This window comes from Mastacembelus armatus, chromosome 1 (genome assembly GCF_900324485.2).
Source record: "Mastacembelus armatus chromosome 1, fMasArm1.2, whole genome shotgun sequence".
Lineage (NCBI taxonomy): Eukaryota > Metazoa > Chordata > Actinopteri > Synbranchiformes > Mastacembelidae > Mastacembelus > Mastacembelus armatus.
This window is the reverse complement of record NC_046633.1, coordinates 22,745,482-22,763,150: the sequence shown is the minus strand read 5'-3', so window position 1 is coordinate 22,763,150 and position 17,669 is coordinate 22,745,482. Positions and strand designations below refer to the sequence as shown.

At 42.2% G+C, this 17,669-nt stretch overlaps 1 protein-coding gene across 2 annotated transcripts; it reads left to right on the top strand.

The window, feature by feature from the left end:
• Window positions 1-820: 820 nt before the first annotated feature.
• Window positions 821-17,669, top strand: map2k7 (mitogen-activated protein kinase kinase 7). Of its 2 annotated transcripts, XM_026302795.2 has the most exons (12): window positions 821-962; window positions 3,246-3,293; window positions 5,831-5,975; window positions 6,501-6,567; window positions 7,619-7,732; window positions 8,725-8,844; window positions 9,052-9,159; window positions 9,272-9,451; window positions 9,610-9,690; window positions 10,316-10,458; window positions 10,544-10,589; window positions 10,672-17,669. In XM_026302795.2, the coding sequence occupies exons 1-12, from the start codon at window positions 839-841 to the stop codon at window positions 10,813-10,815; spliced, it is 1,320 nt and encodes a 439-aa protein (XP_026158580.1). In that variant the 5' UTR covers window positions 821-838; the 3' UTR covers window positions 10,816-17,669. The 2 variants fall into 2 exon arrangements, with proteins under 2 accessions (XP_026158580.1, XP_026158581.1); XM_026302796.2 differs by lacking the exon at window positions 3,246-3,293.

The window sequence follows — 17,669 nt, the reverse complement described above, 5'->3', positions numbered from 1 at the left end:
AGTCACTTAGCCAGTCAGTCAGTCAGACAGTCAGTCAGTCAATCAGTTACCCACTCAGTCAGCCAGTCAGTCATTTAGCCAGTCAGTCAGTCAGTCATTTAGCCAGTCAGTCAGTCAATTGGTTACCCACTCAGTCAGCCAGTGAGTCACCCACTCAGTCAGTCAGTCAGCCACCCAGTCACCCACCCATTCAGTCACACAGTCAGCCAGTCAGTCACCCAGTCAGCTACCCAGTCAGTCGATTGGTCAGTCATTAAGGCAGCAGTCAGTCACACAGTCAGTCATCCAGTCCCCCAGTCACCCACTCAGTCAGCCACCGTCACCCACTCAGTCAGTTACCCAGTCAGTCACACAGTCACTGACCCGCTCAGTCAGTCACCCAGTCAGTAAGCCATCCAGTCACCCATTCAGTCACACAGTCACTCAGCCAGTCAGTCAGTCACCCACTCAGCCAGTCAGTCAGTCACCCAGTCACCCACTCAGCCAGTCAGTCAGTCAGTCACCCACTCACCCAGTCACCCACTCAGTCAGCCAGTCAGTCAGTCAGTCACCCACTCACCCACTCAGCCAGTCAGTCAGTCACCCAGTCACCCACTCAGTCAGCCAGTCAGTCAGTCACCCAGTCACCCACTCAGCCAGTCAGTCAGTCACCCAGTCACCCACTCAGCCAGTCAGTCAGTCAGTCAGTCACCCACTCACCCACTCAGCCAGTCAGTCAGTCACCCAGTCACCCACTCAGTCAGCCAGTCAGTCAGTCAGTCAGTCAGTGCTGCTACCCTGCCTGCCACAGAGGGGAGTCGAGAGCTCCGCTGAACTACATGGTGCTCAATTTTTCAAGATGTCGTCGCTGGAGCAGAGGCTGTCGCGAATCGAGGAGAAGCTAAAGCAGGAAAATGAAGAGGCTCGACGGAGAATAGACCTCAACATCGACATGAGTCCGCAGCGATCACGTCCGAGGCCGAGTGAGTGTCCACCTTGGAGAACCGGGTAGTCGGCGACGGCCAGAACAGCGGGGTGAAAGCTCGGAGAGGCGGAGGGAGGGAGGGAAGGAGCTGGGTGTTATGGTGCTCCTTAGCCACAGCATGCTAACAGGCTAGCGGCATAAACAAACACCGACTGAGCTCGGTCGGTTGATCTTTGCGTCAGATCAGCTGCTTGACCGGTGCGATTCTTTCTCTAGTCGGTACCGACACATGTAGAAATGTCCCGACTGGTCCCAACTGGTCCCGGCTCGTCCCGAGTCCTGTTTGGTCCTGTCCTGTCAAACATGCTAAGCTAACAAGCTACCAGTCAATGATAGTCGGCGACGGGCCCAGCGTCGGTCTGAAAATCTGATGTAGTTTCCAGTCTGTCTGTGAAACATTAAAGACGCCACTTGGTGCAGCTTCGTGTCATTTTCCAACAGTGTAGCTGCTGGTGACTCTTTGCGCAAAGTGAGTTTTCACTGCCGTGTTTGAGCCTTAACGAAGCTAATTTGTTCCCGAGCTTTGACGCTAACGCTAGCTAGCGTTAGCTAAGGTTAGCTAACGCTAGCTAGGCTGTTCTGTTGTAAACACACTGTGCTTTACTCGTAGTGGAGAAATGTCAGTCTGCTGTCTGGCTGACTTGTTCCACAAACACTGAACCTGAGGAGAAAAGCTCTTTATTGTCTCACCTGTGTAACACGGTGCACGTTTAAAACCCAGAGCAACAGCATTAAACACATTTTCACTCATGTTATTGGACAAAGATCATTTTCTTACAGATCATCACTTCTTGTTCATTCGCAAACCCTTTCTCTTCTGTTTTTAAGAGTGCTGTTCTTTATTTCTTTCTGTTATTGTCAACAAATCTCAGGAAGAGGCCAAATTCAACACTTTAGTGTAAGTGTGATTAATTTATTATGATCTACAGCCTTTACTGTGATTCAGACCTGGACTTCTACAACTATGGAAACTTTGATCCTGTCTGTCCTGTTGGTCTTATCACCAATATTGATCTTTTGGAGCAGATTGGCTGACAGTCATGTAATAACAAAAAGTCCAAAAAGTCGCTTTTGCTCTCTGAAAGATGTTTCAGATCAGTCTCTGTGAATAAACACAGCTGAGTACAGACAAACATTTCAGAGGCAGTGCCTTCTTCAGTGGGAACTAAACATATGATGTGCTCATACTGAGTAGCTTCCCAGTGTAACCAATACATTATGTCTTACTGGCATAATATCGGCACTACCACATCTTAGAGCGAACTTTCCTCTGTGCTCAGCCAGTATTCATGTTTTTATAGTAAAACAAACACGTTTGATATGTGTTCATTGTATTTAATTGTTGATGGTATCTGACAAAGCTGAGCAGGACATTCATTGAAAAATAAACTTGTTATATGTGTAAGACAACTATTTATGCTGCTACATTAAAACCCATTTAACAAGCAGAAACTAGACAAAAACCAGGGGAAAGGGGGGATGGCAGCATAATTTTTCAACCGAATTTTCAAAGAAGAAGAATTTAAGAAGAACATAAGAAGAATTTTCTCATATTCAGACCAACAGGATTACTTAGTAGAATGAGGTGAAGAGTTTAGTTTTATGTTAATGGCTCATGTTGTTCGCTGACAAGCCATGTCATAGGTAGTTAGGAAGGAATTCATCTGCAAGTGTGTGTTTTATAGCAGTGGTTTATTATTAAAACTCTTACTGACTGTTTTATAAACGTTTTATAGACTGACTTTTATAGACCGTTTTATAAAAAGTGTCAAGGTTCGGCCAACTACCATAGTGACTTACTGCTGACACAACTGCTCTCTACACAAACTAGTAACAGGTTTATTAACATTACAGTAATGTGTTACACATGAAAATGGGAACCTTACCATGAAGATCCATGAGATCGATAAATGCTGACATGTACCAACTTGAGTCCCTCAATGTAAAATCAAAAACAGGGTATGAACGTCGTAAAGTATTGAGAGATCCAGTGACGCATTGTTGATTCTGGTTTATCCGTTTGATTATTTGTTGACAATAAGAAAAACGTACAGTAACACCAGACTTATCCTCTACCCTTCACTGCAGAGTTGTCTTGTTTCTGTGGGAAGAGAACAGGTGAATTATAACAAATCAGAAAGTCCTTTTCTTTGATATGTGATTGAGTTTGTGTTTGTTTGTGTGTGTGTGGGTGTGGGTGTGGGTGCACATGTATGATTGTCTCAGTAGTACCGTGCAGTAATGTGCGTGTGTGTGTGTATATTTTCTTTCCTCTGTCTAGTCATCGTGATCCAGCTCAGTCCTGCTCCAGCTCCTTCCCAGCGTGCAGGTATCATTCAATCCATCGCTCTCTCTGCCACTGCACCCCCTCCTCTCCATCACACCCTACCCACCCATCTGTGTCCCCCTTCTGTCTCTGATTTTTATTTTTTATTTTCAAGTTCAAGCACAGAGTGTTATTAGCTTTGATATCAGTGTAGCTCCAGTCCCAACAGAGCCTATTAGGCTCTCAAGCTACTACTACTTTATATTTGTCTATTTAACACTTTGTGAACATTTCTTACCTTATTTGTGATTTAAAGTCTAACATAGATAGATGGTGTTTGGAAAAAAGTACAACTAATATAGGTCCCTATTGGGTTTCAGCCAGACCAACTAGATGGTCTTTTAGTAACATATAAGAAGCAGTAACTTGTATTGGTTTTGGTTTGGTTTTACAGACATTGTGGATTAAGCACAACAGCATGCTGACTCACATTTTCATTCATTTCAAACCTTATGCCTGCACATGCATCTCACGCTCAACACACTCAAATTCTTTCTCTGTATCTCACATAAGCATCACATTAGTATCTGAGGGGTAAAAGTTTAATACATGTTTGTGAAACCAGTCCCTGACCAGTGCAGATATTTTAACCCAGCAGTTACTTCCACATCCTCTCAAATCACATCTTTCCATCCTTTCTCCTGTCTGTCTGTGTGTCTGTGCCAGTGGCAGGGCAGAGTTGGTGTGTGTTGATGTTCACAGTGTATGTGTGTCTGTATAGATGCGTGTCAGGTGATTAACCTTCATTTTGCTGGAGGCAGAGAATCACGGTGCATGTGGCTTTTCTGCACGGCACGATGTTTTGGGTTGTGTTTTGTTTGACACGGTCTCTAATCCAGCATCCCCACCGGTCCGTCTGCAGGAGTGCTATGAACACACTGTCTTCTCCTTCAATCCTCTGTTTTCTTTGTTTGCCAGCTGAAGACTTTCCTCCTGAGTCTGACTGACTAACTGTCTGACTTCCAGCTTAGTCTCTGCTATGCAGTTTTGGCCATATTTCTCCTCTCTTCCACCGTCTTTCACATCAGATTGTTTAATGTTGTTTGTCTGTTATTCATCTTCTGGCATCCTCCCTTCCTCCGTCCTTTAGCAGCGGGACTGTGCAAGCAGGAGGCAGTTCAGCAGTGCCTGTGAATATCTCTGTGTCTCTCCCCTCACTCTGTCTGCCTGTCTATCCTCCTACCCGTCCATCTGGAGCCAGCCAAACTATGGAGATGCAATCTGTGCCAAAGACTGCCCGAGTCTCCCTTCCTCTCCACATTAACCCCTCCTGCCCTTTACTAACTGATTGTCCCCTTACAGGCTGAAACATCCACAGGTGACTCATGGACACAAACACCCACAGGCACTCTCAAAGGAGTTTTTTTGCCATCCTGCCACTACAAAAGCAGTGATAATTACGATAATAACAACAGTTGCAGGGTCCTTGAAGTGTTTTGTGAGCTAGTTTTGAACATAAAAAATTTGCTGATGTGACACTTCTAATAAGTACAGATTGAAACTAGTAGTCAGAGGCTGATGTCTTAATTCATGCAGTCTGTGATCATAGCTACTGGCTTCCTCTGTGTTTTGGTTGCATGATACGTGTGTGTTAATACTGACATACATAAGCACATCAAACACAAGCAACACACACAAAATAGATACTCATGTTAGCTAAAGTTATTCGGAAGAGTAAACAAAGGTGAACGGTACATTATTCACCCAACAGCCTCTTGTAAATGTTTCACAGATTGACTCTGACCTACCGTACTTCTTATAGCACTCACTCCTTTATTTAGATTATTAAAACTATCTGTGCTCACATTTGGTTTTACCTTCAAATCAACTGTTTACTGGTCATTTTATCAGTAATGTTACTATATCCTGAGACCTCACCGACCTCTTTAGTGAGTACAGTGTTACCCTAACTGTTAAAACCAATACCTGGATCCACAAAATGAACTGTAATTTTTCTTTAACAACTGTCGGATGTCCACAGCCCTTTACTGAACTATGGGCTAACTCTGTGCTGTCGCTCTCTGCCTGAGAATGGTGTTGCTTTTTTCTGCGATAACGCTCCTGTTTGTTTTAACATTGGCTGGGACATAAGTGAAACAGAAACAAACCTATAATTCTAAGGGAAAAAAAAACAAGCTCTTATGCTGTATAAATATAATGCAGACTTTAGATAGAAGAGTTTTTGGTAATGACTCCTAGACTGTGCCAAGGCCAGTTTGTCTTGTGCTCTTTGTGCCTCATGGGAAATCATTTTCAGTCAGTACTACACAAAAATAATGGATCACTCTCTTTTCTGACACTTTTTATATAAAAAAAAAAAGTGTCAGATTTCCGTCAGGAAATGTAAAGTTTAGGAAACAAAACTATTATAAAAAATGAACACTATTAACAAATTCTACATCATCACCACAGCAGCTTAAAATCACTACAATGTTGGAGTTAGTGAATGCATGAATGCATGCTAGCCTAGGGTGTAAAGCACATACTTGGACCCCTCAGCCTCCTGTCTGTGTCTAAAGTGTCATGTCCCCCCACCCCAGCACTCCAGCTGCCACTGGCCAACGATGGAGGCAGCCGTTCGTCGTCTTCAGAGAGCTCGCCTCAGCACCACCCGTACCCCATCCGCCCGCGAAACATGCTCACCCTGCCCACACCTCCATACGGCCTACAGAAGAGTTTAGAGAAGTATGTCGACTCTTGACAAAAACAGAAACTGTTTCCAGTAATGTAGGAACAATAAAAGGCTTTTACTGTGGCTATGTAGGGCCTTTTGTTGTTGAAAATCACTATGAAAGTGCAGCGTTTAAAGGTTGTTATAAATGGAAACATGTCTGATTCGAAAATGTACATAGACTCAGTGATACCCACACAGGTGCAGCATGCAGAGAAGAAGAGGCATACAGTCACCGAGTCAGTTCACATTCAAAAGGGTCACATGAACACACACATAACACTGCACATGTGTGTTCTATTGTGTATGTGTTTTTGTATTGTCAGGCACACACACTGGGGGAGTGAGAGGTATGAAGTGATCCACATAATGGATCCATGTGCAGTGTGTGGGTACATACAGTATCCATTTATGAGTCAGAAGTCACCCTCTTGCTCTCTCTCTCTCTTGTCGCAGTGTAGATGCTCCAGACTTAGGCATAATTCATTTAGCATTTATGATCCCTGACTTTGTGTGTTATTGTGTTATTGTCCCCACAGTGCAGAGATTGACCAGAAATTGCAGGAGATCATGAAGCAGACAGGTTATTTGAAGATCGACGGACAGGTGAGATGTGCATATGGAGGCACATGTTGCAAAGACAGATCTAAAAGCAGAAAGAGATATTCATTGTTTTTGTTGGTTTCAACACCTCCCATTAAAAGATCAAAACCAACAATGAACATTGTCTGTGCATTAAACCCTGACCTCGTATTTGACTCTGTGCCATAGGGCTGCACACATGAGCAACAAATTTGTATCAGTCGATGCAAAAAATGAAATTATTGTTGGGGACTATTATTTACTGCTATCTGTTTAGGAACTCATTGGTTTTCTTTTAAATAATGCAAAATATTTGTCAACTGTTTTTTGAGAGTAACATCTCTGTTTGGCCTAAGAGACAGTGGAGACAAATGGGCAAAGTGTTTCAAGAGGCATTGGCCTTCCTTTAATTCAAAACACTGTGACCTTGACAATAAGATAATAAATGAGCCTTTTGCTGCAGTGATAAAGGCTCAGTGAAAAAGTGTGATGAGCACAGAGACTGTTGTTAGACTAGATCAAGATTAAAAACTGACAGTGGTGAACACACAGACTGAAGGATACTTGAGCAAAGCAGAGACTCTTTGATAGTAAACAGAACATTATGAAAACTGTCAAAAACCTTGAGGTCTAATGTTTTGTCTACTGAGATAATGTGGAGGAGCTTGACTCTGTGTTGGCCTGATTTTGTTTGTTTTTTCCCTCCAGCATCATAATCGGAACCAGTCAGGGTTTGCTTGAGAGAATGATGTGACTCACTGCTGCACTCATTAGCTCAGCGCTCTCGCTACATTGTGCACTCATTGAGATGTCACATCAGCATCTGAGTCACCACTGTTTTAATTTAACGATGATGCATTCATGTCCCATGGGGAAGCAGCTTAATTACACATCAAAACATTTGTTACTAAATGGCCCAGAGGGGATTACTGTTGCTCTATTATACAGAAAGTCAGAAATGGCATGTCCCTGAGATGTTTCTCTTTAGGAATTTACATAATTATATCAATTACCACGGTAACCAGTGAAAACATCTTAAGCATGATCCACAACTTCTATTTTGCCTCGTGTACAGCGATATCCAGCAGAGGTGTCAGACCTGATCAGCGAGGGGGAGATCGGTAGTGGCACCTGTGGACAGGTCTTCAAAGTGCGATTCAAGAAGACTGGCCATGTCATCGCTGTCAAAGTAAGAGTCTCTTGAATTCCAGCTCTTCATCATTTACACAGCCACTGTACAATCTCTAATCTAGGATCTATATGATAAAGTCTGTGATATTCTGAGACAAAATATTAAAATTGGACTGAATTGGTACTTAAGTCAGGAACCACTAGGAAACTGACCTGGTGATTATATTTAGATTCTAATATCACCTGAATTATACGTCACTTTCTTTCTTTTGCATGGACAACCAGTGAAGGCTTTGTCGATAATACGCTTTCAGTTTTGGATTGATGTACACTTTTTAGCATGTCTTGTAAACTGCTGGTGTTTCAAGTTATTGTATTTAAGCTGTGCTAGAGAGAAATAAGATTAAATCAAGAAGGTGGGTTTCCTGATAAATAACTGCATATTAAGATGTAGTTTGGTTTTGACAGGTAGCCAGAATAGTCCATCACAGGGCCACATAGAGACAAACAACCTCACACACTCACACTCACTCCTATGGGCAATTTAGAGTCACCAATCAACCTGACATACATGTTTTTGGACTGTGGGAGGAAACCAGAGTACCTGGAGAAAACCCACACAGGCACAGGGAGAACATGCAAACTCCACACAGGAAGGCCCCTGATGGGTTTCAGACCAGGAACCTTCTTGCTGTGAGGCAACAGTGCTAACCACTCATCCACTGTGCTGCCCTCTGTTGTTTTCAGTTGTGCTTAAATTGTGACTAGTTTACCAACACAGTGGCAGTAATAACCCAGAATAACCACCCTCCACTTTAAGAGATGACTTAATTGTAGCCCCCCCCAGGCTGTTTAACAATTAGGTAGTCAGTCAGTTCACTAAATAAGAATTTACTTTGTGATTAACTAATGGCTTGTTTCTGGGCGCACGCACACACACACACACACACACACACACACACACACACACACACACAGCGGGTACTATACAAATTCATATGCTGGCAGGAATCTTAGATGTCTGATATTACTGTGTGTGTGTGTCACCAGCAAATGCGCCGTACAGGAAACAAGGATGAGAACAAGAGGATCCTGATGGACCTGGATGTAGTCCTGAAGAGTCACGACTGCCCTTACATCATCCAGTGCTACGGCGCCATTGTTACCAATGTGGGTGTTCTCAAAATACATTATTTATATCAACAAAGTTATAGGAGAGCAGTCACCAGAGCATGTTCATAGCTGAAGTTAAACAAACTGATACTTGAGGTTTATTTTTATAATAGCACCCAATGTCACTGCTTCACACTTCAGTAAACTCCTTTCTTGAACTGGTAACAGCTGAATGTGTGTGTCTGTGTTTGTATACATGTACAGACAGATGTATTTATTGCCATGGAGCTGATGGGAACGTGCGCTGAAAAACTGAAGAAGAGAATCCAGGGCCCCATTCCAGAGCGAATCCTAGGGAAGATGACAGTGGCTGTAAGTGGAAGCAGCACAGATGGGAAAGTGTAACACTGGTGGTCATTTGAAGATTTTGTTCTTACTGTGTGTTCGTGTGTGTGTGTGTGTATATATATGTGTGTGTATCTAGATAGTGAAAGCGTTGCTGTACCTAAAAGAGAAGCACGGTGTCATCCACCGGGACGTTAAACCCTCCAACATCCTCCTGGATGCTAAAGGTCAGATCAAACTATGTGATTTTGGCATCAGCGGGCGCCTCGTCGACTCCAAGGCCAAGACCCGCAGCGCTGGCTGTGCTGCCTACATGGCAGTGAGTGAAAAGATATAAGATATAATGAGTCTTACATGTTACATATCTTCAAACAGTGCACAAAATAGATGGATGCAAACAAGTGCTATCAGACATTTTGTTTGCATGTGGTACATGGTACTATCTGAGCAGTATCAACTGTTTATGTATTTGTGCAGCCTGAAAGAATAGACCCTCCAGACCCCACTAAACCTGACTATGACATCCGAGCAGACGTGTGGAGCCTTGGCATTTCTCTGGTAAAACAAATGAATGATTAATTACTAATTATTGCTGTATAGAGTATAAAACCAGTTGTGCCTGCAACAATAATATTTCATTTCATTCATCAACAAATTTTTTTATGGGAAGTCAGGGATGTTTTTACTCATCTAAATCTCTGGCTGTAGCTTCATCCATTATTTTACAGCTGTAGTGTCAAAAGTGGTTACCATGTAATGCAGAGCCAACACAGACCTAAGATCAATAGCCTCTGTGAGGAGGAAATTAATTAAGGATGCAGCTAATTTACTGTTATTCTTATTATCAATGAATCTGCCAGTTTCTAGCCATTCTGTGTAGAAACTCGTGCAAAGATGAATTAAACAAATTCGATTTTCAAGTGGCAGATTAATTTTATAGCTATAAAATGAATTAGAATCACATGAGTAGGAGCAGCAGAGTCAACAAAAAGTGTAAATATTCTTAACATTGAGAATATAAGGGAATACTTTATGACAGTGCCCATGTTTCCAGTAATGGATGAAAAAAACAGGTTTAAGCACAGAAGAGAGTTCATGAACTGTAAAATAACTATTCTTGATTTAGTTGCTTCATTTTTTGGACAAGTGAAACATTTGTTGTCGATGATGGTGGATGCTTTAGGTGGAGTTGGCCACAGGACAGTTTCCCTACAAGAACTGCAAAACAGACTTTGAGGTTCTGACCAAAGTGTTGCAGGAAGACCCCCCTCTGCTGCCTCTCAGCATGGGCTTCTCCCTTGACTTCCAGTCCTTCGTCAAAGACTGGTGGGTTCATATCTCATTTAAAAGCTGATTATATTAAAATTCATTGATTGTAGCTTCACTTGTGCATGTGCACGTCTTTCCACAGCCTCACAAAGGATCACAGAAAAAGGCCAAAATATCACCAACTGCTGGTGAGTCTCCCGTCTTGATCAGCAATTTCCAGAAATACCTGGTGCTAAACTGCAGCTAAAATGTGCTGTCTCCCTCCTCTAGGAGCATAGTTTCATCCGGCGTTACGAGGTGCTGGAGGTGGACGTGGCTGGTTGGTTTCAGACAGTGATGGATCGTACCGAGTCGCCTCGCAGCAGCCAGTGTTACAGCCATCAGCACCAGCTCCACTCGCTCTTCAGTAGGTAGCCTAGCGTAGCCTAGCCTGGCATTAGCTTAGCCATACGCTTGTCTAGCCTAGCTTTAGCTTTGCCAAGCCCAGACTCAGTCTGGCCTAGTCTAGTCCAGCGTGAGCAGCTAAGTCTAGTGTTAGATCCAGCCCACCTGTCCATCTGTCCACTGGAGAACCTAAAGAGCCCACAGGGGAGGGAGAGCTGGAGACTCGGTAGAGAACTCCGGCTGGACAGATGGAGTGAGGGACAGAGAGACGGGCTGATGGATGGATGGATGACACAGGTGGTTCTGTTTATCAGTGTGTTGATTCTGGACAGGCAGACACGGGGAGGGTGTGGGGCAGAAAAAAGTGCACACTGTATTTAGCTTCTTTCGTTCACACACTGCTCAGACTCATACTATACGTCATACTATCATATCATGTCACATCGCAGTGTAACAGGTACACACACTGCAGTACAAAACGTGTGTGTATCTTGTATGTGTTTTCTACATTTCATCCACTTTTCACTGTCACCTAGCTGTCTGTCTTCAGCATTGATCCAAGCTAATGGATTAGTCAACAGAGTAGTCACTACACACTGGAACAAACATCTGCTACATTAGCAAACATGAATCACTCTTGTACATAAACGTTATGGAGGACACAACAGTGTCCGGTGCAATTATGATTCTTCAGGTGTTTCTACTATCACACATTCTCAGGCTGTATCTGTGTGTGTTTGTGTGTGTGAGTGAGCATTTCCATGTCTGTGTGTGTGTGTGTGTGTGTATGGATAAAAATCAAGACACAGTCACTGGTTGTTGTTTTTTTTTTTTAAGTGAGAGTTGTTTTCTAGTCTTTTATTCTCCTTCACACTACAGCTCTAATGCACAAACACGGACAAATGAATCCGTTGTCTGTGCTTCATTTCTAACATGTAAGGATAGGAATTCTCATTAACGTCGCTATGAAATATGTTTAGAGAATCGATCGTTGTATTTATCAGCTGCATAATTGGAAAAACGATGAAAAAGAATTACAAAAAAATTTGTGTTGCTTAGTGTTTGTAGAAAAAGGGGCCATTTATCATTAAGTTTGTACATTTTCAGAACTAAAAGCATTAAAGGATATGGAGGGATACTAAGGAGAGAAAAGATGTGTGATGCTTTCTATAAGTGCAGCAGAGAAAGTAAGAGAAGGGAGTCGTATGCTGAGGACTATTTGGAGACTGAATAGCTGTTTTAAGAGTGAACAGCAGCTTATCTTGTACAAAGAATATAAATGGGGTATTACCTGTGGAGCTTTTGTTTCCTTCACTCTCCATTTGTCTACCTCTTCCTCCTTGTCCACCTCGGTCTGTCTCTGCTGTGACGTAGTGCTCCACTGCATTTCCAAACCAAAGGCTGCGTGCAGGTTGTGGCTGGTGGAGGCGAAGAGATTCAGACTTACACCTGCAGAATTTCAGATATTAAGAAACCACACTCACTCAAGTTTTGTTAAAGAAAGTTTTGGTGTCTTTTGAAACCTGGAGACGGGGTCTCAAAGTACTGGCCCAGGGGCCTGCACGATCATTAGGACTAAGGTTAGGACAAGGATTCATTTTGAAATCATATCTCCCGATCAGTTTTTTTACTATCACTGATTGTGTTTTTAATTTTTCTGTAACAATATTAACGTAATAATTTACATTTTTATAAGATCAAAACTCACACTTTCATTATCATTACTGGTGAAACTATTTTCATTTAACAAATTTATAAGATGCACATGGTTTCAAAAGACAAGGATAGCTGGTGATTTTTTAACTCTTTAATTGTTTACTTAATACAGTTTGAGGCCCACTGAATATGTGGAGCAGCTTCATAATTGCTTAGCTCCAGAGTGTGTATAGTTACAATCTATGCAGCAGGTAGAACTTGACCCAGGGCCAAGGGATAAACCAGACACCTGAACAGTGTGTTTGAAGCTGCGATGTATACTGTAGATGTATGAGAGCAGATCACTGATTAGAGTCTACTGCCTCCACTGTTACAGGGCCACAGCCAAAGCCTGCTAGACGTGCAGACTCAAACCTCCCACACCCCGTCACGCACTAAACCAAATCACTGCTAGACACAGAGTACTGAGGGTGGCAACGATAGAGGCAGGGAACTGTTAAGTGTCAGAGAGTGAGCGAGAGATCCAGGGATGTTGTCGAGAGGTTGTCAATTGGCGATCGGAAAGGAAAAAGGAAGGAGAGGGCAGAGAGAAGTGAAAAGGAGACAGGGAGCGTTAAGAAAGTGGGTTGGGAAGTCAAAGAAAAGTGAGAAACGAGTTGGGAAAGACAGAAAGTTAATGCGTGATAAAGGAAAGGAAAACATCAGCCCAAGTTTCACACGACTGCCGAGCTCTGAGGCTGGGTATTGTAAAAAGCTTTCATGGTGTTACACCAACCTGTCCATTTTGATTTTAGCCAGTGAGTTAGCATGTTGTGTTTATGATGGTGATGTTCTCTTCAAACTGTGTTATTTATTACATGGCTACTGCTGCTACTTTTTATTGCTTTAGACGCTGCTGCCACTTCTTTTCCCCAAAGGACAAATACTTTATTCTTTTTCTTTTAAGCCAAATAAGTGAAATAATGCAATGTCTCCTCATGTTACCAAATACAGAAGAGCAGGTGTGAAGAGGGTAAAAGCAAGTGAGAGTTTGCAGGTGGGATTGGAAGAGAAAGTGCAGGAGGGCTTCACGAAAAGTACTAACTCACACGATATTAACTAACAACACACACTGCACCTCAGCTGTAGCTCTGTGTAATGGAAGTAGTCATTTATACACCATCGTCACACTACAACTCTGTACAGCATAAATATGAACAGAGGGAACGTCTGTCTGTCCAGATGCTTTTTGTCACATCCTTTACTCCGCCCATCCATCCCTCCATCTGTCCACAGGTCACCTGCAAGCTTGACAACCTTGACAGTTCACACCAAAGGTGTCTGCAACTCCACAGAAATACAAGACGTTGTCATGACTATTGTTATTGACATTAGAATTGATTACTCTCAGCTATGATATATATGAAATCTCTCTATGGCTAGTGGGGGGGGGGGGTGCTGTAGTAAGCAGTGCCATGTGTGTGTCATATACCGTACAGGGGAGACTGGTGCACTAACACACAACAAGGGCCAAGCAATAAAACCCAGCCGGCTCATCCTTCTGCTCAGTGGACTCACCTTGGGCCTGCGTCAGGACGCGAGTGCAGCTGAACTTTATCAGTCCCCTAGAGCCACCGTCACTAATCCGTTATCAAGCGGCACCGTTACCTCTCTAACTAATCCAGCTGTGAGTGTGTTCATATGGACAAGGCCGTTCTTAGTTACACACTACTCAAGTGTGTCCATATAAAACATAATGTAGCACAGAAGATATAATCCAGATGTTAATACTCCTCACCGTTATGTAAAAATGGAGGAGTGGTCCTTTAAATGTAGCTGGCATTCTGGGTTAGGAGTGTAAAGTTATCATTGTGAATCTATTGTGTTATCTTTAACCTAGTTATCATGAAAAATAAATTAACTTGTATATTAAGAATACGGTATACTGTAGCTTTTTTATTATTACATCTGCCCACGTCGGACAGTCTTTCTGACTGCTTCCAGTGACTGGTCAGTGTGCCATTGTTAAGTTTTAACAGATGTGATAGAAGTGAGCCAGCTTTGTGATACCAGCCCAACAATGGCTCAGTTTGCTTCGTGATACAGGCCCTGGGGCAGATGTGACAGTGAGTTGGCACAAATCCGTTAGCTCGGCCGTTGTCGGGTTTTAGTCTCCAAACCAGGGTGGGACCTAGAACTGATTCAAGGATTTACTTTCAGAAGTGAACGTGGTCGTCCCGCTTTTGTAAATTCCCCAACTCTCGGGATTCAGGGCTGATCATGGCCTCCCTGCTAAACCTGTTGTATATAAACCTAGATCTGGTGCTTAGCATCTGTCAGCTGTACTGCACTGACAGCACAGTCTGAGGTGCATCATTGGTGCAGTTTCAAAAACAGTCTCTCTAGGAGACGTGCAGCCCACACTCACTGCAGTTTCACTGTTGAAACTCTGTCCGGCTAAGTCTTGTCCAAACACACAGCTGGACCCAGTCTCCCACTGTTAAGGCTCTCTGTTATTAAGGTGATGTGTGTTTTACAAACACACACTCGCTCGACTGTGCCGTCAGCGTGCATTTCCATCCACACACCTGGCTGGGCTACACCTATGCTGCGTGAGGAAACACCTGATTACACGCAAACACACACACACAAACCAAATGTATAAAGTTATCCCATGCTACGCAGCAATGCTGGCTACTGCCAACAAGTGGCTTTATGTGTATATCAGCTTGCCAGATGCGAGGCCAGCGGTGCATATAAACAGCTAATTCATAGCGTGTACCTGAGCTGTGCCTTGCCACTGAGCGAGAGAGTGTGTGTGTGTGTGTGTGTGTGTGTGTGTGCGCGTGGGGCTGTGTGTCGATACCCATCTGTAAGTAAACCAAATATCATTTTTGACTATGCAGTCATTCAAACCATGTCAGCTTGCTTCGATGTGTACATACACAGATTTACGGCTAAACTGGAGTGTGTGTGTGTGTGTGTTTTGTTTTATTTTGTTCGTCCGGCCCCTCCACCTCAGTGTGACTAACATCGCCGCCTTCAGCTAGTTCACAGAGAAATGAGAGCACGAGGGGCGTGTTTTGAATGGGCTGACAAATATTTAAGGATTGTATTGGGGTTGGGGAGGGACACGGGTTAGACGGGGTTAGTAGTTTGGGGGAGATGCTGTAAGTATATCAATTGCATGTTATTGTCACGGCTGTAACTGCCATTGTTTGTTTTTTTTTTGTTTGTTTTTGTTTTTTTCTTCCAAGACAACGGTGGGTTGGGGTGGGGATGCACAAAACTTTATCCTTATTTATGATTTTTACACATATAGTCTGTATTTTTGTTCTTGTGAAAATGTTGAATTGATTGTGTACTTACGAAAAGACACACGTTTTTTATTTTATGTTCTCTGTCAACTTTACAAACACACGTTTTGACATTGGACCCGTCACTAGTTGTCAAGCAGGAGGAGCTCTATCTTTATTAGCAGGAAGTGTTTGTTAGAAAAAAGTCCTGTTTCCCCTCATTCATGTGTCTTTTTTTTTTCATTTAGCTGAGGGAGCGCGGAGTGTGTGTGATGTTTATTGGTCTACCAAAAGTCTTTATTGATGGTGGTTATAATTATTATTAGCTTTTATTTTTGTGTATTGTTTTTTTATTATTCTAATTACCGTGATTACGGTTTTTATGGTTATTGTTAATATTATTATTATTCAGGGCAAAGATGACACCAAATTGAACAAAGACATAAATGGGTGATCCCAGACAGACAGTGCTGAGAACGTCTTTCCCAAGGTTTCTTTTGCTGGCGAGGTGGAGCAGTCGTGTTTGGTTACGCTGTAGTGTGTGTGTCCACCTTATCTAAAGCGCCACATAAAGCTAACCTCTGAACTGAAAGTCTAGTAGTACTTTTTTATTGTATATTGTTTTCCTTTGATCAGATATCATGATCGATTTATTTCTTGTTATCCCAGTTTGGGTCATAAATTGTGTGCTGTTGTTTTTTGTTTTGTTTTTTTTCTCTCTCTTTATCCCTGCCCACTACTTTTGAATTTAATTTTTTTTTAAATCTATTTTATTTTATGAATATTATTTTGTATTCTTTCTGGTTTGTCTGATGCTGTAGTAGTGAGCTGATTGTTTTTTTTTTTTTGTAATGCTGAGACTGTCATGACTGATGTTGCACTTGTGATGGGGTTTATTTTGTTTTTGTTTTGTTTTGTGTTGCAGATTTGGGATTGTTGTGCAGAGAGGAGAATATTGGGTGTTTTCCTTATTTTCTTAAAGTCACAGCAGTTATTTTATCAATCATATAGATCTGTGACACAGAGCAAGAAAATGATTCAACAGTGTATTTTTTTCACTGATATTTATTTATTGGTCAATTGTATGTATGTTTTTGTTTTTTTTATTTTTATGTGTACTCCTTTTTTGTGGAGGGCAAACAGGACACAAGGTGAGGAGTAGTCTCATTGGCATTTACCATTGTGTACAGAAAGTAAAATATTATAATCAGTCATCACACTAACATACAGTCTCTAAAGTAACAGATTAAGAGGTTAAAATAGAAACCTACAGCACAGTAAAGTGTTCTGTTTCTGGCTTTACTGTGACTGTCAGATTTACTGACACCCATTCTTTTGTTTACTGTTTACCCTCTCAGACAAACTGCTTGTGGTTCAAAACCCCAGCGTGGTGTATTTGAACTCTAGTGCTTGGCTAATAGCTCACAGTTTGAGCTGGTATCGTTTGAAGCCTGGGGGGGTTTTAATCATTAGGAACTGAATGCGAGCTACGAAGCAGACTAGATTTGTTTTTTAAGATTTAGGTGTTTCAGCTGATAACTGCTATGATAGTGGACTGATTGCTGTGTCATTGACCTGTGGGACATGCCTGCATTGAGGTTTGTTGCTTGTTTTTTTTCTAAATGCAGTTCTCGGTGTAGATTGCATGAGTTTGCTAGTTTGCAGGACAGGGGGAGGACTGACTTCAGTCACAGCTGTTGCTGTTCAGAGGCTTCTTGTATGTATCACACCACAGATATATTGTCTTGACAGTTGTATCAATCGACACAGCTTTACTGCCTGTTCCTTTTTTTGTTTTTATTTTGTTTATGGCTGTATTTTACCCCCCCTTCTCCCATTCTCATTTCAAACAGAATAAATGCCATTATATTGTGAATACCTCAGGATTTTTTTGGAGAAAAAAAAATAATAAAACACTTAAAAATGAAATAAATAAATTTTAAAAACTCAAAA

Coding starts and splice junctions, on each gene's coding strand:
- map2k7 (XM_026302795.2), top strand. CDS start 839: ATGTCGTCGCTGGAGCAGAGGCTGTCGCGAATCGAGGAGAAGCTAAAG. Junction 6,568..7,618: donor ATTTGAAGATCGACGGACAG/GTGAGATGTGCA, acceptor CCTCGTGTACAG/CGATATCCAGCAGAGGTGTC. Junction 7,733..8,724: donor GCCATGTCATCGCTGTCAAA/GTAAGAGTCTCT, acceptor GTGTGTCACCAG/CAAATGCGCCGTACAGGAAA.